General features: G+C 46.3%; 1 protein-coding gene and 1 long non-coding RNA gene across 2 annotated transcripts; one reads left to right on the top strand and one right to left on the bottom strand.

Moving 5' to 3' along the window:
• Positions 1 to 2,035: 2,035 nt before the first annotated feature.
• Positions 2,036 to 4,345, bottom strand: HAND2 (heart and neural crest derivatives expressed 2). The gene is made up of 2 exons (XM_064712238.1): positions 3,794 to 4,345; positions 2,036 to 2,835 (listed from the first exon to the last, which is right to left on the bottom strand). The coding sequence occupies exons 1-2, from the start codon at positions 4,343 to 4,345 to the stop codon at positions 2,737 to 2,739; spliced, it is 651 nt and encodes a 216-aa protein (XP_064568308.1). The 3' UTR covers positions 2,036 to 2,736.
• A 920-nt stretch (positions 4,346 to 5,265) lies between these two features.
• LOC135446495 (uncharacterized) lies at positions 5,266 to 11,245 on the top strand. The gene is made up of 4 exons (XR_010439826.1): positions 5,266 to 5,393; positions 5,778 to 5,867; positions 10,143 to 10,292; positions 11,114 to 11,245. It is a non-coding gene; the product is annotated as an uncharacterized LOC135446495 (long non-coding RNA).
• The last annotated feature ends 15,580 nt before the right edge of the window (positions 11,246 to 26,825 follow it).

Genomic DNA, 26,825 nt, shown 5'->3' with positions numbered 1-26,825 from the left:
CACCCTGCCCTCCCTTCTCTCTTCCTCCCTGCACCCACAGAGAAAAGTTGCAGGGTGGGAAAGGCTGCTATCCCTCCTCTTACGTGCCTTTAACCTCGGTAAAAGCTCCTAGAAATGTTTTGGCCCCGAGGAATCACCGGAGAGACGGGCGGGATGCCGGTGCCCCCGGGTGCGGGCAGGATGCGGAGCGCAGCTCTCCGCTGTTATCAGGCCCCGGCTCCGCCGGCGCAGAGCTGAGGCCAGGGCACTGACATCCCCATCTACCATCAATTTACCTTCTGCTTCCCCATTTAGCTTTTAACGTCAAAACCTACATTTTTGTCGGCTCCGGTCTGTCTAGGACTCCTGTGATTTAGCTGCGGGAATGGCTGCTCCTGGGAAAATAGCAACATCCTCGTTAGTGAGCAATTAAAAGAGATCCTCCTTAGCGGATTCAGAGGGGCTCCCGGTTCTGTTAAACTGACGTTACAAAACCATGAAATTATTCATTTCAATCTCCGAATTGGAGAGGCGAATTGGGAGACTGGATATAGGAGCCGCCCGCCGGCACTACCCCGCAAGCCCCGGGGGAGTTGCAGCCCGCTGACTCTGTCGAGGGAAGACCCAGCATTTGCAGAGAGGCTGCCCATGGGGTGCCCCACCGCAGCATTCGCAGCCACCCCTCACCCCTTTTATTTTTTCCTGTGCCGCTACAAAAAAAAAAAAAAACAAACCACAAAATAAAACCAAACAAAAAAAAATTGTTTGAGCAGGGAACGCAGAGTTGCAAGAAGCTCCAGATTATCGGCTGGGCAACTAATAGGCAAGGAAAAGCAAACAAGGGGGCAGATTCTTCTCTCCAAGTGTTATAAACAGAGGCAAGTGTCTGTAAACACAGACCCACGCCGGATAGCAGAGCCGGGCTGCCTGACCCGACGGCAGGGAGGGCACATCACTTTTGTCTGGTTGTTGTAACCCCGCAACCTCCCCACTGTCAGCAGGGGCGGCGAAGCGGCGCAGGGGCTCCCTTATCTTTTTATGGGCAATTGCACATCTACCTACGCTTACTGCTGGCTCTGGTTGGGAACCACTTCCTTAGGCGCGGTGGCACGGGAAGGCCGGCAGGTATGCAGCCCTGGACCTGGAGAGAGACCCAGCTTGGTTTAAGCAGAGGTGATTTACGTAAAACGTTAAAATACGAGCCCTAATTTTATTATGGAAAAGGTGGAAAACATTGCCCTTAATCAGGAATGGACAAAAAACACCTAGATCAGCGTCCTTTAGTGAAAACCATTCATTTTCTCCTTGCGTGCCGACGATACAGAAGGATGCCATGCATTTCCCAGCATTGAACTCTGCAGCTCGCCCTGGTACTGGGGAGCAGAAAAGTCATCAGACTGGCACCGGGATCCTTGTAAAGGAGTGGATAGACAGGGAGAAATATTTAAGGGACGAAAGATCCCGTTGGCGAAGCAATGAACGTACTAAAAAGAGACAGAGCATGCTGCTGCAGTTTGCAGCTGAATAAAAAAGGTTAGAAATAATTATACTCCCTGTGGCGTACTGGAAACGTGCAACCCAGGAGAGTTTTAGGAACCACAAAGTTAATATTAAGTTCATCGTAGCTCATTATAAATCTTACCTATTCCCTGCAGCGCACCCTCCCCACCTCCCCCCCAGATCCCCGCAAATTCCTTGCCTTGTTCGCTCTTTCCTCCTTGACGTAAAATTCCCTGCTACACAAGCACTCCGCTCGCAGCCCACCAGCCTCCCTGGCCTGTCCCGGCCCCTGTCCGGGCACCTCTGCCGCCCGCGCTCCGCGCACGGAAACCACGCGGCTCCGCCGCTCCCGAGCCGCCGCCGTTTGCGCCCGTGTCCGCTTCCCGCTCGCAGTGGGTCCCCTGCATGGAGAACACCACCGCAAGGAATTCCTATTCGGATGAACTGCCGGGTTCTGTTCAACACTCACGGGGGGCTGAGAGATCCCTCCCTCTAGCCCTCCTTTCATTCAGTCACTTGCTTAAAAATAAAATTAGGAGCCATCTTTATAATTTAGTTTACTTCCGAATATTTTAAATATTATGAAAAAAAAGGCCATAAACAACGCTGCTATTCAAAACATTTTGAGGTATAAAACATAAAAAGATTTGGATTTTCTTTTTTTTTTCCTTTTTCTTTTTTTTTCTTTTGTTTTGTAAAAAACACACACAGTGGTTTATTGAGTACTTACAACGTTTACACCTTCAATATTAATTAGATTCCACTTTTTCCCTTACGGACGGAAGTGCACATAACCAATAACTGTTGAAAACATCTTCAAATACTGAACGACCACAACAAAATTACAACACTAAATACCGAGTCAATCGAAACATTGGTGCAACTGCTTCTGTTGAAATATAGCTTTATAATCCCATGAATATTTATATCCAAAAGGCCAAGTATTAAAGATACACTTCACATACACACTAATGCCAGGGAGGGATTTTTTTTTCCTTTTCTACGGTTCTGTTTTCCCCACGTGTTTTATACAGAGCAATTAACATTCACGAAACATTTAGAGACTTTACCCCTTACCAAGCTGGAGTTTCCTCTTCATATATGGAATGCTTTTTCCCTCTCCTTCAAATATCCACATTTTGGGGGGTTGGGGGAGAAATTGCACATAAATAAACTGGATTATTCCAAATACAAAGAGTCCTCAGAGGAGCGCTCACTACCGAGACTAAGAGGACGGCTCCTCCAGTCCTGCCGTGCTCACTGCTTGAGCTCCAAAGCCCAGACATGCTGCGGCCAGCCAGTCCTCCCTTTGGTTTTCTTATCGTTGCTGCTAACTGTGCTTTTCAAGATTTCGTTCTGGGGAGACAGGATGCGAGGGGAGAGAGAGAAACAGAAGGGGGAGAGGAGAGAAAAAAAGGTTAGATATATTCCTCCCCTTTCTAGGTCGCATCTGCTCTGCTTCTACATCGAAACCTACGAGGAGACCCTAGCCCATCTGCGGGCTTCGAGAGGCATCATGGGGATCTCCATCCACGGCACCCCGCCGCGGGAGAAGCCGCCGCCGGGCCCGAGGCGGGCCAGTTCACGCTCCGCGCCACCCCGCTGCTCTGCCGCGGCCGGAGCGCGGGGCTGGAGGCTGAGAAGAGCCAGACATCCACGGGGATTGCGATAAGGCCTCCCCTAAACCAGGCTCTCCCTGAGTGCGGGGAGAAGCTGGGCACGTACCGGGGCAAAGCCGGTAACATATGCGGGAATCAGTCACCCGCGAGCACGACACGGGGCCTGCACGGAATTGGGCTTGCGCTGCCGGGCCTAAACCAACCCTCCCGTTAAAAATCGAAAAGGCTGAAGCGCGGAGTGCAGAGGCAGGAAAGCCTCTCGCTGCGAACCTCGGACTTGCCGAAGGCTAAAAGCCGGGCTGGGCTTAACAGGTAATCATGCCTCCACATTTCCATTTAAGAGAGCAGAGGCTTGCCTCCTGCGAGATCAGAGTTTGGGATACGGGACAAGCAGCAGCCCGAGAATAGTCTCCCCGCGGTGCCCTACTGCGGCCGCCTTTTCCCCGCTGCTGCTCTCAGCCTCCGGGTCGGATCCTGACGCCGACGGCCGCTCCCGGCTGTGCACGGTCCCGCTTTAGGCCCGCAGCTACGGCCAGGGGCCGGTGGGACCGAGGTGTCCCCCATGGACATTCCCCGGCGGCTCTGCCCTGCGAGGAGCAGGGTGCGCTCGCACGGGGCGCCGAAGGGCGACCGAGAAGCCTCCCCTGCGCGGCTCCCCCGCCCCGTCCCGCCCCGAACCGCTCCGAGGCACTGACCAGCTCTTTCTTCCTCTTCTCTTCCTTCACGTCTGTCTTCTTGATCTCAGCCTTGAAAGCCTCCGCCTCCCCGTTCTGGTCGTCCTTCGCCAGCAGGTCCATGAGGTAGGCGATGTAGCTGGTGGCCAGACGGAGGGTTTTGATCTTGGAGAGCTTGGTGTCTGCGGGCACGTTGGGAATGCACTCCCTCAGCTCCGCGAAGGCGCTGTTGATGCTCTGAGTCCTGCGCCGCTCCTTGCGGTTCGCCGTGCCCCTGCGTTTCACCGGCCGGGGCCCCCCGAGCCCGGGCGGGCCGTTCCCGGGCGGCACCCCCCCGTAATGGGAGTGGTCCATGCCCGGCGCCCCGTTGGCGTACTCGGGGCTGTAGGACAGAGCCATGCTGTAGTCGGGGGGGGACATCTCCGGGTGGCTGCTGATGAGCCAGCCGTGGAAGTAGGGGTTCTCCTCGTGGCCGCAGCGGGTGGCGGCGGCGGCGGCGGCGGCGGCGGCAGCGAAAGGGTAGCCCTCATGGTGCACCACCGGGTGGTGGGGGAAGCCGCCCACTAGACTCATCCCCGCTTCCTAGAGCACCCCACCCCGCCCCCCCGGGCCCCAAAACAAAGGCTTCCCGTCCCCGCCCGCCCCCCACCCCGTCGCAGCGGCGGGAGATGCTGCCCGCCGCTCACCCCTCAGCACTGCCCCGCTGCCCGCTGCCTCTCCATAGGGCGCTGCTGCAGAGTCCCCGCGGGTGCCCGAGCGATCCCCCCTCCCCGGGCGCCGCCGCCGCCGCTCATGCGTTGTGCCTCCACCTCCTCCTCCTCCTCGCCCGGGGCCGGGTCTTCGAGGAAGCGAGCACAGAAAAAAAAAAAAAAAAAAAAAAAAAAAGGAAAAAAAAAAAAAGAAGAAAACTACGGAGAGATGTCGACCAAAACAAAAATGGCTTGGCTTCCCAGCCTGGGATCTTCCTCGCCTCTTGCTTCCCTCCGCTCTCGCCAAGTCCGCCGCGGCCCGGCCGGGTGGTACTTACACGCGGCCCCCCTCCATGCGCCCCCGGCTCGGGGCGGGCGGCGCTGGCTCTGCCCTGCGCGGCGGCGGGGCCGTCAGTGCTGGGCGGGCGCTCGCATCTCTGCCCGCCGCGCCGCGCTGCTCAGCGCCCCGGCGCTCCTCTGGGGCATCCGCTCCGCTCCGCTCGGCCGGGCGCGGCGGCGGCGGGCGGCGGGCGGCGGCGGGGCTCGGCGCGGCGCGGGGCACTGGCAGGGCTCCCCGGCCAGATCTCCATGTACAGCTACATGTTTAGGGCCGCTCGGGTTAATATATGTCGTCAGAAGCGGCGGCCGCCAATGGCCGGGGCGGGGGCGGAGCCCGCCGCCCTCCGCAATAAAACTTTTTGATGTTCGCTCTGCTAATTGCCGAGCTCCTCTTTTAGGATTGGCTGCCCCTCCGCATCCCTAATGTAATTAAAACAAGGGGGGAAAAATTATCATGGAGGCAGAGGTTAATGCAAGTGTTTAGCAGATGCCTTACAGTAAAATCTGCATTAAAAAAAAAATTAAAAAAACCCTAACAACAAAACCCCCCTACAAACTCGTTAAAACTTAAATATCGGATAATCTCAAACCAGGTACAGTATGGATCCCAGAAGTTTATTGGCAAAAGTCTATGTGAATGGGCTCTGAGGTTGCTTTGGCAAAGGGTTTTGTGCCGGTCCGGTAGAGGAACAAATTAAACCAGCTCGGAGGGCACTTGATCGGTGCCCGGCTGCTGCAGGCATGCCCAGCAGCGCTCCGGCTCCTGCCCGTATCGCTGGTTAATGCACACCACGGGATCACTGTTTCCGTGAGGAGGGCGGCGGAGCGGCTCTGCCTCGCCTGTCACCCGGCTGGCGACCCGGCTGGCGACCCGGCTGGCCGGGGCAGGGAGCGCTCGGGGCTTGGACGGGGGTGGCTCTGAGAGAATTGTTTTGAGACATTAACAATAAGCCCGACTGTAACTGATTCTTTTCCAGCTTACTGCCTGTGCACCTCCACCAGCCTTCACGCGAGTGGCTCAAAAATCTCCTGACATCGGTCTCATGCTTCTTGAGCTGGTATGATCGGTAAGTAACCGAATATTTTTTACAGCATGTTTCGAGCTAATTTTCTAGCTTTTTACTAACAAATATATAAATATTTCTCAGCATTCCTGCTTCTGCAATAAAAAAGACCAGCATCTGCGGAAAGGAGGTTTAGTTATCGAAAGGGAGTAGTTAAATGTTTGCATAGAGTCCAGGCCAAGGAGGAAATCTCCTGTAGCTATTTAGGTGCTTTGCTTTAGTAAGCTTGAAGATATTACAAAAGAAAAATGGATCTCAAGCTGTAACTCACGGATAAGTCGGAGGCGAGGTGCATTTGTTGTCATCCTCAGATGGAGCCGAGCATTACTAAATAGCTGCGAAATACCAAATACCCACTCTTATTTGCGCTGGCTGACGCCTGGGCTGATTCGGCGTATATTGTAATGCAGTTCTGCAATATAGGCAGTGTGGAAAACTGTGTCAACAAGAGCTGAGAGGTCATAAATTAAAGAAGGAGAAAGATAGAGATGGAGGAGTCTGCGAAAGAAGGCAGCAAGAACTGTGGTCCAATTTCTGCAGCAGCTTAAGGCGCTCTTCGGTCCCTCGGCAGAGGCTGCGGGGGTACCTCGGGGGAAGCGCTGGGTGCTGGGAAGAAGGCGAAAATCAGCTCGATGCCCGGGGAGAGGAGGCGGGCTGAGCTCGGGCGGTCCCGGCGTGAGAGGGCGGCTTGGTACGGGACCGCTTGTTGGGACCGGAGGCTTTGCGGGTGGGTCTGCCGGCTCCCGGCCGGGAATGCCCTGCAGGCAGGGACGGTCCCCGCGGGTGAGGCCGGCAGCCAGGAAGCAGCCTGCTGCCCTATGCGGGGCTGCTTCCTCGGGGGAATGCTAAAGGCGAGGGACAGTGCTGGTTCGGCAGGACGGGGAGCGCAGAGCCGGACCCAGAGGGGAGGCGCGCACGGAGCACACACATGCAGGCGTAGGTTTTTATAAGCGTATACACATATGCGTGAGCGTCTGGGTGTAAACTGAGTACGAAAGTGAAAAACTAGTCCAGATGTAGAATTGATGTATATACACATATATCTTATACGTACACACACATGCTTGTAGCCAGCTGATGGATATCTGTATCTATATATGCACTAGCACACGTGTATATATTGTGTTATCCCGAGGAAAAGACGTGTCTGCAGTGTGGATTTTTAAATGTAAGGAAGGCCGTGGGCAGACCGTGCAGGCAGAGCCCTGGAGCGGCCAGGCAGAGTGTCCCCGCCGTTTGGGATGATATGTCTGCAGGGCGCAGCCTGGAAACCCACCCCGTCCCTGCAGCCGTTCTCCAGCTTTGTTTTGCTGCTATATATTCCTGATGGGAAGAAGAACTGGACCTTGTCGAGACCGGAAAGTTATACTGGCTTGCAAACGGGCGTGTGTTTCTTTACACTTTCCCTGCTTGTGTACGAGCTTTGCGACACACTGCAGGTTAGACTGCCATTGTGACAGGCTCTGTGACAAGACACTACGGCCGCTCTGATAGCATCTCCAATGATGAAGGAAACGGAAAACATGAGACAGAGAAAAAGTAATAAAATACATAGGAGATATCGATCAGAACACCAGTCTCCAAAGCTAGAGTCGTGATTGCTTAATTAACTTTGGAGAAAGAGGATCTCTAGATAAAGCACCCAGCAGGATCTTATATATATATTTCCCTCTTATCCCAGCAGTTATTTATGAGTTTTATTAAGCAGGTTTCAGAGCAAATGCAACTCTCTTGTCCTCCCTCAGTTTTTAAATGCTCAGGATTTCCCATCATGGGTTGTAGCCTTTTCTGTTTGGAAAAGACCACAACCCATGATGGGAAAAACGTTGAAAAACGCTGCATCTCAAAGTATCTTTCCCGATACTATGCTCAAAGTCCACTAAAAGTACCATCATTTATACCAATCTTGCACTTATCGATTTGATTAGATTTTTTTTCGTGCACAAATCATATGGTTAAAAAAAAAAAAAAAAGGAAAAAAAGAAAGGGAAAAAAAAAAACAGAAAAGAAAAAGAAACCTTAGTCTTATGTCACTTTATTTCCCTGCCAAAATAGTTGCATGTTAGCCGGCGATTTATTTGGATTCTGCTGCCAAACAGGACTCTCCTAGCTCTCTATAATAAAGAAATTTCGGTGGAGACTGTGCCGAGGCTGGTTTTGTCTTCCTCTACCCGCTGTTTAGAATTTATTTTCTTTTATTTTTTCGGGATCGGGACTGTATCGTTAGCTGCGCCCTGCGTTCTCGCCCCTCCAGCTCTGCCGCCCTCGGCGGGGCCGGGAAGGAGGAAGGGGCTGCCCTTGTCCCCGGTGTGTGCCCGGGAGCGGGGCCGGAGCCCTGGCGGGGCCGGGAAGAAGGAAGGGGCTGCCCTTGTCCCCGGTGTGTGCCCGGGAGCGGGGCCGGAGCCCTGGCCGGGGCGGCGGGGCCGGGACCCGCTCCGCTCCCGCCACCGGGGCAGCCCCTGCCCTGCCCTGCCCTGGCCCGGCGCTCCGCCGCCGCCGCCGGGCCGCTTATCGCCAGGTCACTCCTCTCCTCCGGGCCGGGAGCGGGGTGGGAGCTGGGATAACAGAACAATAGAGCCGCGCTCCCCCCTCCTCCCCCTCTGGGCTTGTGTGAATTAAGCTAAATTGCAAATTAAGCTAATTTCTCCGAATCAGCCGGGGAAAACCGTATGGAAACGGGGAAGAGATGCCGACGCTGGGTGGTCGGAAAGCCACATCTGCTGGGGACTCCCGGGCTGGCTGACCTGGGAACGCTGTGCTGGGCCAGGCCTGTGAGGAGCAGGCCAGGGGCAGAGAGGCGCCTCCCCGGTGCCTGGGCAGCGAGCCCGCTCATTGCTGCTGGAGCGCACCTTCCTTTTGAGGAGCGCCCGAAACCGGCGGGGACGGGGCAGCAGCGAGCGCCACAGGCACCGCTGAGGTGCCCGGTACCGACGCCAGACATACCCATCCCTGCTCCGTGCAGCAGCACCGGGATCTCCCTCCACAATTTTCATTAAAGCCGAGAAATAATCAGACACACGGAAGCACCCCAAGGACACCCCGTCCTTTGCTTTTGAGGCCCTGCCCTGGCCGTGCAAATCCCTCGGCGTCTCTCCCTTCCGCAGCTCCCTGAGCACCGGGGTGCCGATTCTCCCTTTCCCCCGCTGCCCACCGCATCGCTCAGCTGCCCGGTGCATGGCTTAAAAAGCCGAGACGGGTTTGAATTTATAGAGTGCATGATGTCATTGACCCGGGACCAAGCGTATCAGAAAAGGGGGTATCAGAAAAGGTGGATTCCGGGATGCTGGAGCATCCCGTGTCCCAGGGATGCCATGCATCCTATATATCTGGGGCCTCGCTTAGTAGTTCGTGAAAGAGCACAAACATGCAAGAAAAGGGATTTTTTGAAAAGAGGCAAGGAGAAATATGATTTGGAGGTCAACCTGTCAGTGCGGGTTAATGAAAAGGACTTGTGCCTAATGGGCCTGGCTTGCACCCTCTCTTGTGCTCACACAACCTGTATTTCAACGCCCTGGGCAGAGGGCGGGATCGGGCCCAGCAGGCCCGAATTAATCGCTGCCCTTGGAGGTGAAGGAACCCTGGTTTACGTTACTATTATCGGTAAAGAACGCCCACATATTTCAGGCATGATAATCTCTCAGCCGTTGTGTATTAAAATAAAATTAAAAAAAAAAGAATAGGAAAAAAGAAAAAAGAAAAAAAGAAAAAAAAAAGAAAAAAAGAAAAAAAGAAAAAAAGTAAAAAAGAAAAAAAGAAAAAAAAAGAAAAAAAGAAAAAAGAAGACCAGGGATGAGAAAAAAACAAGACACCAAGACACTAAGACACTGACCATTTCGTAAGTTGCAATGATTGGCAGTAAGCGCGGGACCCTACGTGTTTTACCACTGCATGTGCAAGCAATTATTGGAGGATTGCTTATATTTGTGACTGAGCATCCAGAGTTGCATTTAGACCCTGGACAGGAATCAGGGAAAGAAAAGGAAAACATAACGAGTTCCAACCAAGAGCCCTTCTAAGTCAGAAGAATAGTAATAAAGACCTTACAAAATTCTGCAGTGAACACAGTGTGTCTCTATTTATTGGAATTGTTATGTGCATCTCCTACACATGCACGAGTGTGTATAAACACAAACACGCAAACAGACAAACACGCTATTTCCCCGCTTAATATTTGTTTGTATTCCCGGGAAATAACATCTCAATTTGCTCTCGAGCTCGACTCTGATGAAATAGCTCGCGAATGTAATTGCCTTCATTAACGAATATTTGGTCTTCCAGCATCTGAAGTTCAGACGGCGGAGGAAGGAGAAGGCTAGGCTGGCATCGTTTTGTGTTTAGGTTAACAAAAATCAACACTTCTATTGTCATTCTTCATGGAAAGTCTCCATTTAACGAGGCTGGGGTTTAAGGAGCCTTCATAGATCAAAGGTAACCTCGCTTGGCTTAGGAGAAAAATCCCTCTGGAGCAGTGAAAATTAGCCGCAATTTGGCCCTAACTACACTCCCCAAAATGTCGCTGTGGTCCTGCCGGTGTCCCTCGCTCCGCATGCCCGCAGTGCTGCGCCCGCTCCCGCCTGCCCGGGCTCGGCTGCTGCACACGGGCTCGTCCGAAAATTCAGCAGCTGAGTCCCACAAATGTCGGCTGCACACTTGTTGCAAGCCAGCATCAGCCCGTGCGGCAGTTCCTATATGCGTATCTCGGTGTAATTGATCTGGCTGAGTGAGGTCTTTTTGGTAATTTGGATACACCAAGTCTCCAGTTAATGACATATAATCAGCCTTTAGGTCACTTGGTCATTCTCTTATTACAAACCCCTCCTGCTCTCTCTGATCTCCTTTCAAACTAAATTTCACACAAACAAATAAAGCAAGACAGGGACAAGTCCTTAAAATGCAAGAGTGAAATATTGGAGAATTGCTCTTGGGGAACTATAAACATTTTTTAAAAGAAAAAAGCGAAAAGATAGGACAGAACATCTTATCGAGAAAGAGAGCATTGTGTACAAAACACGGAGGGAAAACCGGTCTGGCTTGTGTTAAAAGTGACATAAAATTAAAATAAAATAATTACAAACAGAAATGGTATAATGTAAACAGAATACAGGAGATTTTACTAGAAATGCACAGCCGCATACCGTAATTTGTTCATTCAGATGATGCGATGGTACAACCTATTTGTGGATACACAAAATATTTATTTGCTGAGCTTTAGAAGGAAAAAAATTATAATTCTTTATTCTTCTTTTCAGGAAAGCTAAGAAACTGGAAAACGGAGAGGTGAATGCCATGTACCTCCCCAGACCTGGAGGGAAACAGAGCTGCGGCCAAAAGGAGTGGGTGTAAATGCGACAACAAAAATAAATACTTTATATCACCCTGCAGAACTTATTTTACTAAGTCAACAATTTGTTTTTCTGCAGCTCACCTTTTCTTTCCTCTAGGGAGAGACAGTGCTCACTTTTTATTAGGTATTCCCTAAAAGTTTATTTTGATCTCCGTCCAGGTGTGTGTATACACACACACACACACACACACACACATATATATATATATATGTATATATATGTATATATATATGTGTGTGTGTGCGTGTGTGTAAATATATACATGCACACATATAAATACAATCAACAGGCAGAGGTTCACGTGTGAGCAGAGGCTGGTACCCAGGGAAAAGGGGCTTTCGGATGCTCTAGGTAAGATCCCAGGGCCCTACAGGCTGCAGGCAACTCATTGCAGAGCCAAGCCCCGTTGTTCGGCGCTAAAGCTGACTTATAAAATCGAGAACGGGGAGATATCAATGTGGTTCAAGTGTTAGCACATTGAGAAGGCAGCCTGCAGAAGAGGGCTGCGATCCACATTCCCTCACAGGCATTAGCGCCTTTCAAAATATCATCGACATTTTTAGCGGAGGTCTCGTTGGTGTGTAACGCGGGGCTCAGACAGGCGCTAATTGAGCCCGAAGCGTGTGCGAGGTTGCGAGAATGAGTGTCGGGGCAGGCTCGCACAGCGACAGAAATGGGAGCGATGGATCGACGGAAAGAGTGCCGCAGGCCCCCGCGCCGGGCGTGTTGGTGTGACACATCTCGTTATTAATTCAATAAGTTCCCTGCCTTTTCGGCATTTCTGAGGGCCGTTTGAAATTTTTTTTTGCCCCTCCCGCCTTTGGGCTACTGTGTTGAAGCACCAGCCCTCAGCCACACGGCGATCCGACCCACTGCATCCAAGGGCGCGGGGGGTCAGGGCCCGACGCTGCTCCCCTCTCGGGGACCCGGGCCGCCCCTCGGGAGCCGCCGGGGATGCTCAGCCCGGCCCGGCCCGGCCCGGCACCCTCCCGCCGGTGCTGGGGATGCCGGGGCCGGGGGGAGGCGGCGGGCCGGGCCCTGCCCATGGCACCGCCGGGCTGGGGGCGGCTGGAAAGGGTTAAGCGCTTCCCCTCCTCCTGCTGCAGCCCCCTGAATGCCGCTGCTTTCCTCTAGAGGTCTCATTAGGGAAACCCTTACTGCTATTTTCAACGTTTCCTCAATCAAGCGCCTTTAAATAGAGCTCCACAAACAAATTGGCGGCAAAAAGCGCAGATCTTGTCACGGGCGAGGCCGATTCGATATTTCACCTTGTTTGCTTAGTAATTACAGCCTGGCTTGTGGCTACCTGCGCGCTGGGGCTAGCTCCCCTCGCCAGACCCCCGCCCGCCCCCGCCTGCTCTGCTCTGCCGTAGGGCCCCGCACACACCTTTCCCTTTCCCTTTCCCTGCGCTGGGAACCGAGCGGCACCGCCCGCCGGAGCCACCGAGCCAGTGGTCTCCGCCAAAACTAAAATATCACCCGCTATCTCCCCGGCTAAAAGCTGATTAAAAAAAAGGTTTAGTTGTGGTTTTTTTTTTTTTTTTTTTTTTGTTTGTTTTTTTTTTTTTTTTTTTTTTTTTTTTGGCGTGTTTTGCAGCTTTTGCTCCGAAGGCACGAGCTTTCCAGCGGGAGGCATTTTCCCCAGAGCCGCCTTGCCCGCTCATGTCGGGGTCACGGAGCCGGCAGGCGGCCCGCCTGTCCCCCGTAGGGCAGCCCGAGCAGTCGGGTCCATCTGCCTCACCCGCTCCCTCTCTCTGCCTTAAACCGCTCTTTCGATTTGTTGTATTTTCCACAGCTGATTATTCTAGTTTGACTGCTGTTCAGAGCCGCTTTAAGTGTTCCTCAGGAAGAATAAAAGTTGGGAGTGCCTGGGCGGGTTCCCGCAGGCTTGCGGGCGGTGCGGGTCCGCCTCGGTGCCTGCCCTCGGACCCCTCTGAGCACGCAGGGCTCGATAAGCCTCGGTACTGCCGCATCAGCGCAGATCGGAGCTAATTCGATCATGTCTGAAAGCCCGAGTGTAACAGAGAAGAATTTGGCGTTTATGAACTAAGCTGCTATATTTGCTTTGCTATAAACCGACTAGAATATTTTATGATGGAGGGGAACAGTGCAACGCAAAGAGGAAATATGACAATAAATCTCTTTTTATGGATTCTCTTCAGCAGCAAAACTTAAGGATTCAACGGTTTTATGACTCAACTATTTTGCAGGTACATCTAAAGATACCTACATAGAAAAGAATATGTCCCAGCCCCCCAGAATACAGAAATACAAATCTGTGCCCTTCAGTTGAATGAGAAATTAAACTGAAATTCCCTGAGATTTCCATGGGAGCAATGCTGGTACAAGAGTTTACATCTGATCACTGCATGGATGTGATTTGATTATTTATGGTGCCACTGGCACTACCCTTTCATAGTTTCCTGATACACAAAACTTTTAGCCAGAAGTAATGCTCCACCTTCCTTCTCAGAATGAGCATATCAGGCTGCTTTCCTTCTAGTTACTCTAGTACTATTAAGGTTTGAGATAATTTGTGCATCCATAGAGCTAAGATACACCTTTAGTTTTGAAGAGACTTTGTTGTTTTTTTAATAGGAATGATTTGCATGCTAAAATAAAGATAGGTACTTTAGGGAGAGGATTTCCAAGTGGTAGAGAAGAATGTTCCTTGAAATAAGTGCAGGTTCTGCACTTTGAGGATTTAAATCCAATATGTTTTTTCAGAGTCATGTTCCACTGTAAAAAACCCCCAAAACATTAATATATCCTCAAAGTGTTTTGTATAATGCAAACACATTTGTATCTAAGATGCTAAGCATATTTTTTCACCTGTCTCCATGCCTTGTTTTAGTTCCTTCTTATGACCAACTCCTGATTTTGCTTACCCTGAGCACCTAGATCTAGGTTAAGTTACCTAGAGATCAAGGAATGGCTGGTAGGTCCTGTGGTCTGCTGCTGGGCTGCAGTGATTTGGGAGTGTAGATTTTGAAACACTTGCTCCACAAATCACACAGTGCCGAGCTTTTCCTGTCTCAGCCTGCACACATGCACAAAGTATGGCACTCTAAGAGATTGGTCACTTGGACCCTAGCAGCTATGAAATTAGAATGCAGATGCAGCATATGCAGTTAAACATATTCTTTTCAAATAAGTCCTTTTAGTTGAATTTTTTTCTCACATAAAGCTAAATGAAAGTCACATTGCTTTTTTTTTCCCTGTTTGTGAGTTGTGGGGGTTTTTCTGTTTGTTTTTTTTTTTTTTTTTTTAATTTAAATAAAAGAGGTAAGTGGATTCAGAGCCCCGATTTTATTAAGAAATGTTGTAGAACAATCAGTTCAGATATGTCAATCCAAATTAAATCCAAATAATGTGTGGAGCAACATCTACAGAAGACATCCATGGGAAAAAGATCACAAAAACTTACAAATACAAACCTCATCAGCACAAGTTGTTCTGCTTAGGACAACTTTTCATCTGAGTGGCACCTATTTGTATGAATTGAAGTTTTGCATGTGCCTACTGTTGGTGGAAAAAAAAAATTTACATAGTCAAGCTAGTTTATCTACCATTACCAGTCTTGCCTAGGGAGGCAGACCACAGTGCAGGCTGGTTACACTGCTTTCCGTCGAGAAAAGCAGCCTGGACTGAGCTCCATTCTGTTACACTAAAGGACTGCAATCACTTTTTTGCAGTCACTTCAAGGACGGCGACAGCAGCCTGCAGTCTGCAGTCTGGGCAGTGCAGTGGGGACGGTGAGCACTGCGCATGCAGGCACCTTGTTTTACCTGGAGTCCAGGGACTCTGCCCTGCACACCCTGGAGCCCAAAAGGGCTTCCCCTCTCTCCATTTGTGTCCTATTCATAAAGATATGTCCTAGCTTGTACAAACAGTACATGCCCGTTTTGTGTGATATGTGCATGCACACATCTGGGCTGCATGTGTGGAAAAGTAAAGGCACACACTACAAAAAATTTTACATGTGCAATTTTCCAAGTATGGGTCTATGGGTCTATAATATCACATCTACAGTGAAGAAAATGCCATTCTTCTGCACAGGAGGACATTTTAAATGGCATTCAAAGAAAAAAAATGTAGAAGTGTTCTTGGTAGCACAGTTAGAAGTTTATTTCTCCTGGTTGCTCCTGATGTTTTCTGCAAATCCATTATGATGGTGTTACTCCTCAACAGCAACATGCGCTCAGTGATCAGAATATTTCAGATATTCATTACTATAGGCTGATGTTATTAAAATTAAAAACATCTGCCTTGAGGAATGCAGAATTTTTGGATGTAAATACTTCTCTACTCCCACAGTAGTTTCAGCTACTCAGGGAAACAAAACGTAATGCTAAACAGTCGTCTTATTGTTTGACACAGAAGCAAATGGAACAATGTTGCTCTTAATGTTGCTGTTGTTCAGTGGACAATTGAAATTGGATAAAGGCTTTCATCTGGGAACACTTTTCTAATACCTCTGCAGGTAATGGGAGTCCTGTTGCCCTGCACACTGGGCAGGGTTCACCCCATTTCGCCAACACACCTCCTGAGGAGGAGAGGGGTTTGTGCCTGCAATAGGACTTTAAGTGCTTGTCTGTTATCAGTTCACCGACTCGGTTTTGCAGCTGAGGGGTGTCCGGTTTTCGGCTGTTTGGAGGGCCTGGAAAGGCCCGGAGTGGCCTTGGGGCAGCCCGCGTATCAAAGGACGAGAAGAGGCTTCAGTTCTTCTTTTGGTCTCTATGTTTATTAATTGTTTATCTAAAATATTTTCTTTCGGCCCGACAGAGATCTGCTCAGCAGCCAGCCATGAGCACACTGTCTCGCCCTCCGGACAGTCACCTATCTTTATACCCAAAGTTACGTGTACAATATTTATCATTTTTCCCCAATACCTTTTATTCTTATTGCCCGGTGCACTTTTAGTAATGACCAATCCCAAAGTGCCACCATCACCACAGAAGATGGAGGAGAAGAAGAAGAAGAAGAAGGACAGGACACGCCCCAATTCCTCCATCTTACTTCTCTAAACCCCCCGTACAGAAATCCTAAACCCTGTGTCTCACCCTCTAATTAACTAATCCCTTCACCATTCACTCCAGTGAAATCCTCCTATCCTCATACAGGTGTCGTCTCCTGTGTAGGATCAAAGTTCAGCCACCAGACACTTCTGGCAACATTCCAGGACTCCCGAGGCCCCCAAGGGTGGTCTCGGTGACTCGGCACCTCAGTCCTGAGCGGAGCCCCAGCTGCCTGTGCCTCAGATGCTATTGCCTAATCCTGATTAAAGGCGCCCTGTGCTAGAAATTCCTCCGCAAAGCCACGTGAGAGAAAACCCCTCCCTTTCGCATGCCCCTTAAAGATCACTGGGAATATCCTCGATGCTTGTGTCGGCCTCCCTAACACCGAAGCTGAGCTGGGCATGCTTGTTTGAGAAAGAGTAATGATGTGTATTGACCGCCACACAGCGCCCTGATTGCTGTGCTAATCACATGAGCGCCACCAATATCAAAGGCGGAGCTGCAGCGAGTGCCGTGGTATTTCCATGAGGTGTTTTGTCACTTTTGCCAGCCAGCCTGACTCTAAACAGAGAAAAACACCAAACGGGGGGTTGCAAATGGGAAGTATCGATTCTGATTATATGGGAATAAAGAAAAATGGAAGATAATCCAGGGGAGGACATTTCCCTAAACTACACGCAGTGTGTGACTGAGAAAGCATTGTGTGACATAGGTTAGTGCATGGTGCTACCCAGAATAATAGCAGTTAATGTCATTTTCTTACTCCGATTCCTTAGAAATCTGCCACTCTGTAAATCTGAGTGTCTCAGAAATTATGTGTGAGTGGAGCCCATGAATACACAGATTCACTGCAGTCATGGGGATGCTATCTAGGAGGATAGATTCAACTAAAAAAAAAAAACCAAAAAAAACACCCCAAAACCCAAACCTTGGTACAATTAAAAAAAGTTTTTTCAGTGACTTAAAAATACTACAATTAAAATCATTATTAAACTAGATTAAATGAAGCGGAAATTTGCTTTCAGACTTTAGAGCCAAGAATGTTCTTTGCGCCTCTGTCCATTTTTGTGCTCTGTGTACCCTGAGCTGTTTACATAAGGATTATCTTGTTTATTTTACAGATATTATGCTTCATAGAAACTAATCAAGAGAATATTTCTTTTTTTTATGACAAAAAGTGGATGTCAAATTGCTCAAGTTGCTTTTATACAACATTCTTTGGTTTGTGATAGTGTGATATTTAATAAAGTGTTTATAAAGTCAGATATAATAGTTTATCAGATCTTGGCCAGTCATAATAACAAAACTGCCCTTACCCTGATTGCTATGTACTGTACTTTGCAATTTACAACACAGCACTTGCTAAATTACTTCATAAACCAAGAAAGTTGCCTACCAAAGAATCAATGTTATAAGAACTAAGAAATATTTTCCTAAATGTTTTTTCTGTTACTTAGTCTCCATACAAATCTTTTGGACTCAGGCAAACACTGCACTCCCTGTAGCACACAACACATCCCTGCTGTGAGATATTTTCCTACAGTACAATCTATTTGAACTTCCAGAGGAATACACCTTTCAGCTTAAAATATTACATGTCTAAAATGCTATCCTGCACAAGCAATTGGATAAAGTGAAGGGAAAAGACCAAAAGAAAGCTGAAGATTTTACAGTGGGAATCTAATGGAACAATTCAAGTGGGAGTTAATAGTTTATGAGGCCATGAATGGACAATGGAGCCTTTCATTTCTGTGTTGCTAGTCCTAGTCCCCACCAGCTTATGTCGAGTGTGTTTGGTGGATTTGCTGTAGCAGCATGTGTACAGGCTTCTTGAGCAGGAAGCAAAGTCTGTGCCAATGAGCCCAGTCTTCCTCTCTGCTGCAGGACCTGCCCTGAGAAATCCATCTGGCAAACAGCAGAGGAGCTGGGTGTGCATCCCAGCCTGAAACTAGCCTCTCCCCACTCTTCCTCACATTCCTGTCTTGTTATTCCCTATGCACACTCTGTTTGCTCTTGCGTGGGAAAGAAAGAGAAGATGGACATTTACAAGCAGAGAACTCTTATTTGGAGCTCGTGAATGATTTTTGATCTGCAAATAGGCAACTACCTCCTTGATAGTCTAGCATTTTCTTAATCCTCATACTTTAAGCAACTTCTGCAGTTATTCCTCACATGCATTTCTAGATAAAAAACATCCTTACGGTCACTATGCAACCATCATCCAATTACACTTTCACCTTCTATATGGTTTTCACTTTACTCTCTATATAGTTAAGACAGAAAAGTATAATTCATATTTACATTGCTAATTGTGTCATTTTTATGAAGCATAAATAAACATCAAATTCACATTCCCATTCCCTTCTAAGCAGGTGTGTCTTCTATCTGGACAAATCTAATCTTTGTATTTCTAACAAGAAGTATGAATGCACAAAAATGGTATCACTCTTTTCAAAAAGAAATGTGAATTTTAATTATTGATCAGATTTTATATGAGAGAAGTGCAGAAATTACACTCTGTTGTTGTTTTCTCTCACAAAAAAAAAATATTAAGGGCTTCCTTGCACATCTAAGAATTTCTTGTCAAATTGCAAGAAATCTAGGAAGGATGAGTGACTTTTCTCCTTATTTCTAGTTTTAGAGGAGACGTATGGCAGCCCAGGGGAATTATTTGATATCAGAGAGAAGGAGCAGAGAAAGGGTAAGGTTTTGTGGTTTAACATAACATAGGCAGATAAACATTTTTCACCCAGAAGACTTGGTAAAGCATATTCCTAAAGGGTTTTGAGGGAGACTGTCAAATACATCTGACTTGTTGAATGATTTTTAGAAATCAAGGATTGCACTCAAGATCCTATCAGGATGAGGAGTCAGATGCTTGGTTTCTTGCAACATTTCCATGGATTCATGTCACATTGTTACCAGCAGACAAACAGAAGTACAAGCATCAACACTTTACATGGCATCTCTGAGGAAGGTCTCCAAAGCACCAGGTGTATGAACAGGTGTTTTTCTTATCCTCCATGGAAAGACATGCAATTGAAAAGCTGCAGACTTGGAATTTGTTAATAGATAATTTCTTGCAAAGCCATATATACTTCAAAGCCTTGTTTTCCCAAGTTTATACAATCTGGTTAGAATAATATAATTATTTCCCCATTCTATATCTACTGTTAATTTTGCAACAGAATGATTACTCCACAACATTTATAGCAGAAAATACTTATGATAATCAAACTCCTTCAATTCTAGATAGAAAATACATAGGATTCCTGATTAATTCCATGGCAAAGTTGCCTTTGTCTTAGACTTCTTGACCAATAAGAGCTCTTGCATATCAGGAGGTTAAAAAATGTAGGCAACAGATAAATTTTTCCTGATGGGGAAGGCACAGAAGAGAACTGCAGAGGATTTGATGACAACTTTGAAGATTTTTTGAGCAAATTTATCATGGCATGCTGTTTCCTTTAAGAACTGAGGGGATGGAGTAGCAGAGCAGGTTGTGAGTGAGTCACCATCAGATGAACAGATACCATAACAGTAGAGAAGAAGGTGACATTTGGAACTGGGTAGTGTGTGACGATTTAGAATTTGAAAAATGTGACTTGAGGATGCAAAACAGAGAAATTAAGAATTTTGGTGAAAGCCAAACTTATAATTAAAATGTAGGCTGAAAGGGGCAGAAAATAATTGATTTATTGAGTGGTAGTGAGACTACAGACTTTGAAGAGAGAGTCGGAGACAGAAACTGAGTCAAAAAAAGGAAAAGGAAATAAGAATAAAGAGAGAAAAGAGCAAAGACAGAAGACTGAAGAAAGGTTAAAGTGCTATAGGGGAAGGACAGGAAAAATGTAGATCTGAAACATGGGAAGAGGATATGGTGTTAAAACTGGGAAAAGTGGGGGAAGTGATGAAGAGCTGAAGCTAAGGCTTAAGCTGCTCCTACCTGGGGGGTGCCCATGAGATACAAGCCTTCTCACAGAGAGCCTGCCACAGGGCACTGGGACCCTGGTGTCTGTACCCACCTGATTGCTTGTGTTCCAGCTCCATGGCAGCTACTGTGCAGCATTTCCTATTTGAAACCTGGCTGGCCCTTGCTGTAAGTTCTATCAGTTCTATGCTTGCTCTGATAAGGTCACCACTGTGGACACCAAAGACCATTCCCACCTTGAGAACCACAAATCCACACTCTGGCTTCTGTTTTTTGATGGTGCTGTGAAACTGGTATTAGCAATGAAATAAAATAATCACCACTGCTACTCCTTCTGTGGGCCCTCTTTCCAATTCTTGTAACTCCTCAATCCTTGGATAATCCACAGTATCTGGTGCTGCTGGTTCAGAGTAGTCCCAGAACCATTAAAAATGTGCCCAGTATAAGTATTTAACATTTCTTCTGGCTGGCTGATTTTGTGGAAGGTGATTCCACTTCACTTACACAGAGCTTTGCTATCTCCCACATGAAATAAAGCCGTCTCTCCACTGTGCCCCTACTCATTGTGCACAGTCCTTGCTGGCTTCCTGGGGAGTGGCACAACCATGGTCAAACACCTCTGGGCACTGCAGATAGAACCACTGACTGTAACTCCAGCACAGACAGCCTTCCGGGAAAGTTCAGTCCTTCACCTGAGACCCTGATCTTCGTCAAGATGAGAAAATTAGTCTGTGGAAGAGGCAGAGTTTTCTTGGGCAAGAGACTCCTGTGAGAATTTTTCAGTTTGTAACTGTTTCCACAGCAACAAAGTTCATCAGAAAGGTGAACTCACCAGCTCTAATACATAAAATTTTCTTCCTTTTTTTCTCCTTCAGATCTCACCTCTTAATACATGTAGCCTTAGAAACAAAATAGCACAAAAAATCTCCTGGTGAAAAGTGTAATACCCACAGGAGACAGGATGAAAGTTGCTTGGTCTTTTGGGCAACAAAATCATTAGCTTGGGTCACTCCAGTTCTGCTCCAGAGATTCTCCGCTATTTTGGGATGGGTGTGTCACTTTGGGCAAGTCAAAATACAAGTGCCTAAATTCTCAAGCCAATATTTATTAGCCTGGAAATCATTCTTAGTTTATAATTAGGCAGAGTCCTGAACAAGTGCTGTAGGTATTTATTTGAATGCAAGAGTTGCCAACCCTTCCACTGATGTTATAAAATCACATATTTTTCAGAAATGTCCTCCAAACTGGGAAAAATCAGCTTTCTTCACTCCCCAAAATGGTGTTTAGACAATGGAGATGGGGTAGAGGGCCGCTTATCCCAGCGTGAGAAAAGAGGTGCAAGTGCAAGGGCTCAAGAGGAGACTGTAAACTTCAGGGACAACCTAGTAAATTTGGACTTTGTAGTCTAAAGGCTACCAAACGGCTGGATTTCCTGAACACATTCTCTTTTTCAGCCCAGAAACATTGTCTGGGCAGATGTTGATAAATTTATACATTTGTTACCATTTCAAGCTGTTTGGAAGCTGTGGCAGGTCAGATTCTCTGCCCAGGATGCTCTACAACAGGTTGTATTCAGCCTGGTGATAACCACAAGCCTGCAAGAGCCCTCATAGTCAGGCCAACACTTTAAGAGCGCCTCATATTTATTATGCACATGTGATGAAGTCACTGCATGCCTGCACAGTAAGACTTACACTTCTGGGGATTGTCTGATGGCCCTGGTGCCCATGTGCTGCCCAGTCCCTGGGAACACGCACGGAAAAGCCTCTGGGAGTCAGATTTACTGGGAATCTGCAGAGCAGTGAAACGCTGCATGTGCAACAGGACGTGTTGCTTCCTGAGGGGTGGCGTGGAGAGCACATACGCTGCACAGATTTCTCAGGCTGAAATGTGGGATTTCTATGCTGGCCAAGCACTCAAGTCTCGATGAGGGGCAAAATCCTAAGGTCTGTAGTGCACGAGTGCCACAGGGAGTTTGCTGCTTGGCACGGCGCTTCTGTCCACCTTGTTGCAAGGTGCTCCATGTGCTCCGAGAAAAAGACGCTCAGTGCCTGACTTGTCCTGGTAGATTCAGATTCCTCTTTCAGGCAGGCATTGCACCTATAGGAGACGCAGAGTTTGTGTTGCTCTGTGGCATTGATCCATTTATGGGGAAATTTCCCATCTGAGCAGGAATATATGGGTTCACGATAACAAGGATGCCTAATAAAAATGCTGTTAACATAAATAAAGATTATGAGTCTTTCAGATTTCATACTGAGTAGGCACTATACAAATTATTTTTATTTCAAGAACAGCAACAGTGCCTGAGAAGCTGAGAACACCTTTATGGTAATCCTCAACCCCTTATAAGGTAGCATTTGGTTACAATTAAAGAGAAAGTCTCCAACTACTAATTCTTACCTTCCTGAACTTCAGACAAAAAAGGATCCTGATGTGAACCACCTCAGGGTATTTGTTTTACAAAAGAAAAATAAAATTAATGAATTTTTTTAAACCCAAAACATCCCAACTTTTGATTACCTTCAGTTTCAATACAAGCTATTTCTGTTTTACTATTTTTGTGCCCACATAAGAAAAATGTGAGCAGGCTACAAGTTAGGTTGATTCTTTGAGGTTGAGCTGAGGTCAGTGAAAAAATTGATAGCAACTTTTGAGAAGAAAAAAATCATCAAAGCTAAAGGAAGTTTCTCAAAGTGGGATTTAATAGCAGCTATCATATTGCCTTCAATGGCTTGACCATTTCTTCTGCAGCTGTTTTATTTTAAAACATTTCACCCCCATCCCACATGTATAGGCCTATACACTGACCTAAGTACGCACATCCAAGTGCTTTGGTCACTCATGATAACTATAAACCCTTCAGTGAACTACCAGAAAAGTAGTTCAAATGGAAGTGGTGAAATTCAATATAGCGTTTAACTAAGTCACTGTCTAAGGTTAAGCCCAAGGAACAATTAGTAACACTGGAAGGGAAGACAAATATATTAATTAGTGTGCAGACACCAGATATGTGTCTTTTCTGGAAGCTGTAAAACAACCACAGGGGTATTTCAATGTGAGTGGAGCAAATGAGTCTATTCAAAGAGTTTAACTCATTTCTATCTCTCTGTGTGTGCATGTGTGTGTGTGTTGTGAGTGCAAAAACATCAAGATTCAGATTCAGGAATCAGAAGAAAAATTAAAAGAAGCAGAAGAAGGAGAAGAAAAATTAAAAGACAAGATGGCAAGTTTAGCTGGTAGTTCTGCTGCTTTTCTGCATGTCTAAACACAGATGGAGTCAGGTTCTCAAAAAATCCTATGTAGCAGGTGACCATTGACTCTGAGTGGACTAGATTTCTGACAATATGGACTTTTTGAAAGCTGAGTTTGTGTGTTATTCATGCCATAACTGAGAGCCTTATCTGTGTCTCATACAAAAGTATCACCTTTTATAACAGTAAACATAGTTTAATTAAGGCAGAGAGAGATTATCAAGATGATAAGATGATGGAAAGCATGTGCATGCCAATGGAAAATAATGGGTCCATATATGTATTGATTATGGAATATTTCCATTGCTGTATATTGTTAAAAGGTTGTCAAGCAGCATTTCTTAATCTCAGTGAAGGATTAGCAAAATTTAAAATTCATATTTGATTAACTAAAAAAATGGTACTGTTTACTATTTGTTTATTCTCCCTCTTTGATATGAAAGACATAGCAGTAATTTTGATGCAGTCTTGCACATGGAAATAGGATGGCACAATGTCTACCATAAAGCTGAGGCTAGAAGAACTGAGAAATGACCTCTTCACTACAAACTAATGGATCTCTGAAATTTTTTTCATTGTGCAATGCCTCCTTTTACAGCCAAACCTTTATCAGTAGCAACAACAAAAATTAATTTCTAATTACTTTTGGAATTAATTTCAAAAATTAATTCCTAATTTTCAAATTAATTTCTAATTCATTGCTTATTGTCCACTTCAAAATCAAATGGCACTCCTACAAAGTCAACTGTTAGTTTTTGTTTTAAAAATGGGAATTTTAGTGTTCTGTGAAAAGTAAACAAATTGTAGAATCATTGTAGAAAGAATGGTATGCCAGCAAATAGACAAATACTCTCAAGGCTAGATTTTTTTCAGGGCATTATTGTTTCTTCCTGCACATCCAAGTGAGCTGCTTGCATGTGATGGAAAATCTGTGAAACATCTGACCTGTTTCCTAGTTTCCCATGCGAGTGAGTTTATAAATTGTCTGAGAGGACTTGAGATTTCTTCATGATCATTGTGTTTTTGAGATGCTACTGATTGCTACTATCTGCAGTCATCTGCAACCAGATGACTTGAAGAGTCAAGACTGGAAAAGCTTATGGAGCTCTGTAGCCCAGACTCTGTCCCAAAGCAGAATGAACTATGGGGGCAGAACAGCATGCTCAGGGCTTTGTCCACTTGGGCCTGAAAACTCCTGAGAACAGACTGCACATCCTCTTTGCTCAACCCACCCCACTGTTTAACTCTCTTCATATCATCTTTTCTACCCACAACATCCAGAACATCCTGTGCTTCAGTCCTCTTCAAGAAACAGTTTTGGTGGCCTTTTCCTGGACAGAGGTGTCTTCATTGGCTGTCCTATTGCTCTATATTCTCCTATTCATTTCTGAATGGTAAGATTTGCCAGCTTGAAATACATTGAACTTGAGTACATGGACCAGGCTAAGTTAATTTGAGAGGTGTTTTTTTTTCTTTCCCCTGCCCTGTGCTTCTGGGATTGCTCAGCTGCTGATCTAGCCAGCTTACTCTCACTCAGAACCCAGAACATAACAACTTAGAGGGTACCAGGAAACACCATTATCATTCAGCTTGTTAAATGATTGTGGTGACCAAGGTAAACAAAATCATTGATCTCCATCATGCCAGCTTTTTAATCCTTACAACATAACAAGAGGATTATCTCACAAAGAGGTGGGAGGATTGTATTTATGTTCACTTTTTATTCTACTTTACACCTAGTAGAAAGACACTTTACTGCAGCTGAACATTTCCTTCACTCTGAATGGAAGCCGACTCAACTTGCTGGTTACTATTTGTGGAGTATAACACGTTATAGAAGAGACCACTGAGTCTTGCTTAGTTTTGTCAGAAAGGGCACCTAGATCTAGGTAGTGCAGGCCTCTCTCCCACTCTGTAAATACAGCAGATATATTCCTCAAAATAAGCTGCCTCCTGAGACCATCTATGTCAGGATTGGTATATTTGGCCTTATTTGTAGCAGGAAAAATGATTAGTGGTGCTAGGGAAAATAGTAGCCTAACCCTGTTTAATTGGAACTAACTGAATCTGTCCATTCACAAACATGATTTTTAAAAAGGTCAGAACAAAAGATCCTATTTGATAAAATAATAAACTTTTTTTCCTGTGTGCCATGGAATGCTTTTAAAATACATGACAGAGCTTTGTGTAAGACACTGAATGTGTAGAAACCACATGGAGCAGAATCTTCCAACCTGTAATTTAGCACCTAAGCTTTGAGTCATCTTTTTTTTTGATTCTTATGCATTTGTGGAGTGCATTAATGTCAGAAAATCTTAGGTAATACAGCCACCAACACTTCCCTCTTTGTGAAATCCTGTCTCTAGTATAAGACCAGATGGCGCTTCATTTTCACTCAGTAGTTTACTCATAAGCTCTCTAACTTTTTTTTATAAAATAAAAATTCAAGTTAATGCTTAATGTATCATTATTTTAAAATTACCTTGCTATATATTAGTTCTTCTGTTCACATATTTGTTACTGTTTGTGACGAGATTTATAGGTCAAGATGTTTTTAGAAGTCATGTATAAATACCAGAGGGACCTAATTTGTCACTTGGAAGTCTGACTAATAAAATTTGAGATTTGGATGTACAAGAAATGCAGTTATTTAATAGCTGAGACATGATGAAGCAATGATATTTTCTTTGATATCTGATTTTGAAATAACAAAAGATGTATCATCTTGGTTTATAGGTCTTTTTTACAATCACAATGAGTGCCACTAGTAGTATCCTTTCAGTGCTTTCAGCTATTTGCAGGGCTTTTATGAAGTTTTAAAAATAGTATCTTGTGGCTGTTCCCAACTGAGCAGCAAACTGACTGTGTGATAGTTATCTGTGTTTAAAGATAAAACTGTGAAGTTATTAAGCTACATTTATCTAAACAGCCCAAGAAGATGACATAGATTTAAAGGGCAGGCCAAGATCAAAGAACACAATAAATGATGCAGGAAATAACAATTTAAATGGGAAAATTTCTGTAAAGCAAAAGCTCATTTGTTAACATGAAGACTGGTTTTATGGTGAAGAAGAGACACAATTTTTAATAGGACTTTAAAAAAAACCCTATTTTTTCTGTGCAAGTTATTCAGTATTAGACTTGTATTTTTTGTAGAAGTAGGATTCTGTCATAGTTTTTCATTTCAGTTTCCAAGGCACTTTGAAGCTGCTCCAACAGCCACTGATGACCAGAGGGTGACATCAAACCTTTTGAAAGGGCCCCTTGAAGCTCAGGGCTGTTTTCCCTTTGCTTTGCTGGAGGCTGGGGAGCTGCCCTGTTTCTCTGCTCTCCTGGCTACTGGTTCCTGGGGAAGAGAGCACGCAAGCATGGTGGTGGAGTACCTGAAAGCTTGGTAAAGTCAGGCTGGCCAG

Source organism: Zonotrichia leucophrys, chromosome 4 (assembly GCF_028769735.1).
Source record: "Zonotrichia leucophrys gambelii isolate GWCS_2022_RI chromosome 4, RI_Zleu_2.0, whole genome shotgun sequence".
NCBI classification, from domain to species: domain Eukaryota; kingdom Metazoa; phylum Chordata; class Aves; order Passeriformes; family Passerellidae; genus Zonotrichia; species Zonotrichia leucophrys.
Note: the sequence above shows the minus strand (reverse complement) of the source record. Positions and strands in the feature narration are given on the sequence as shown.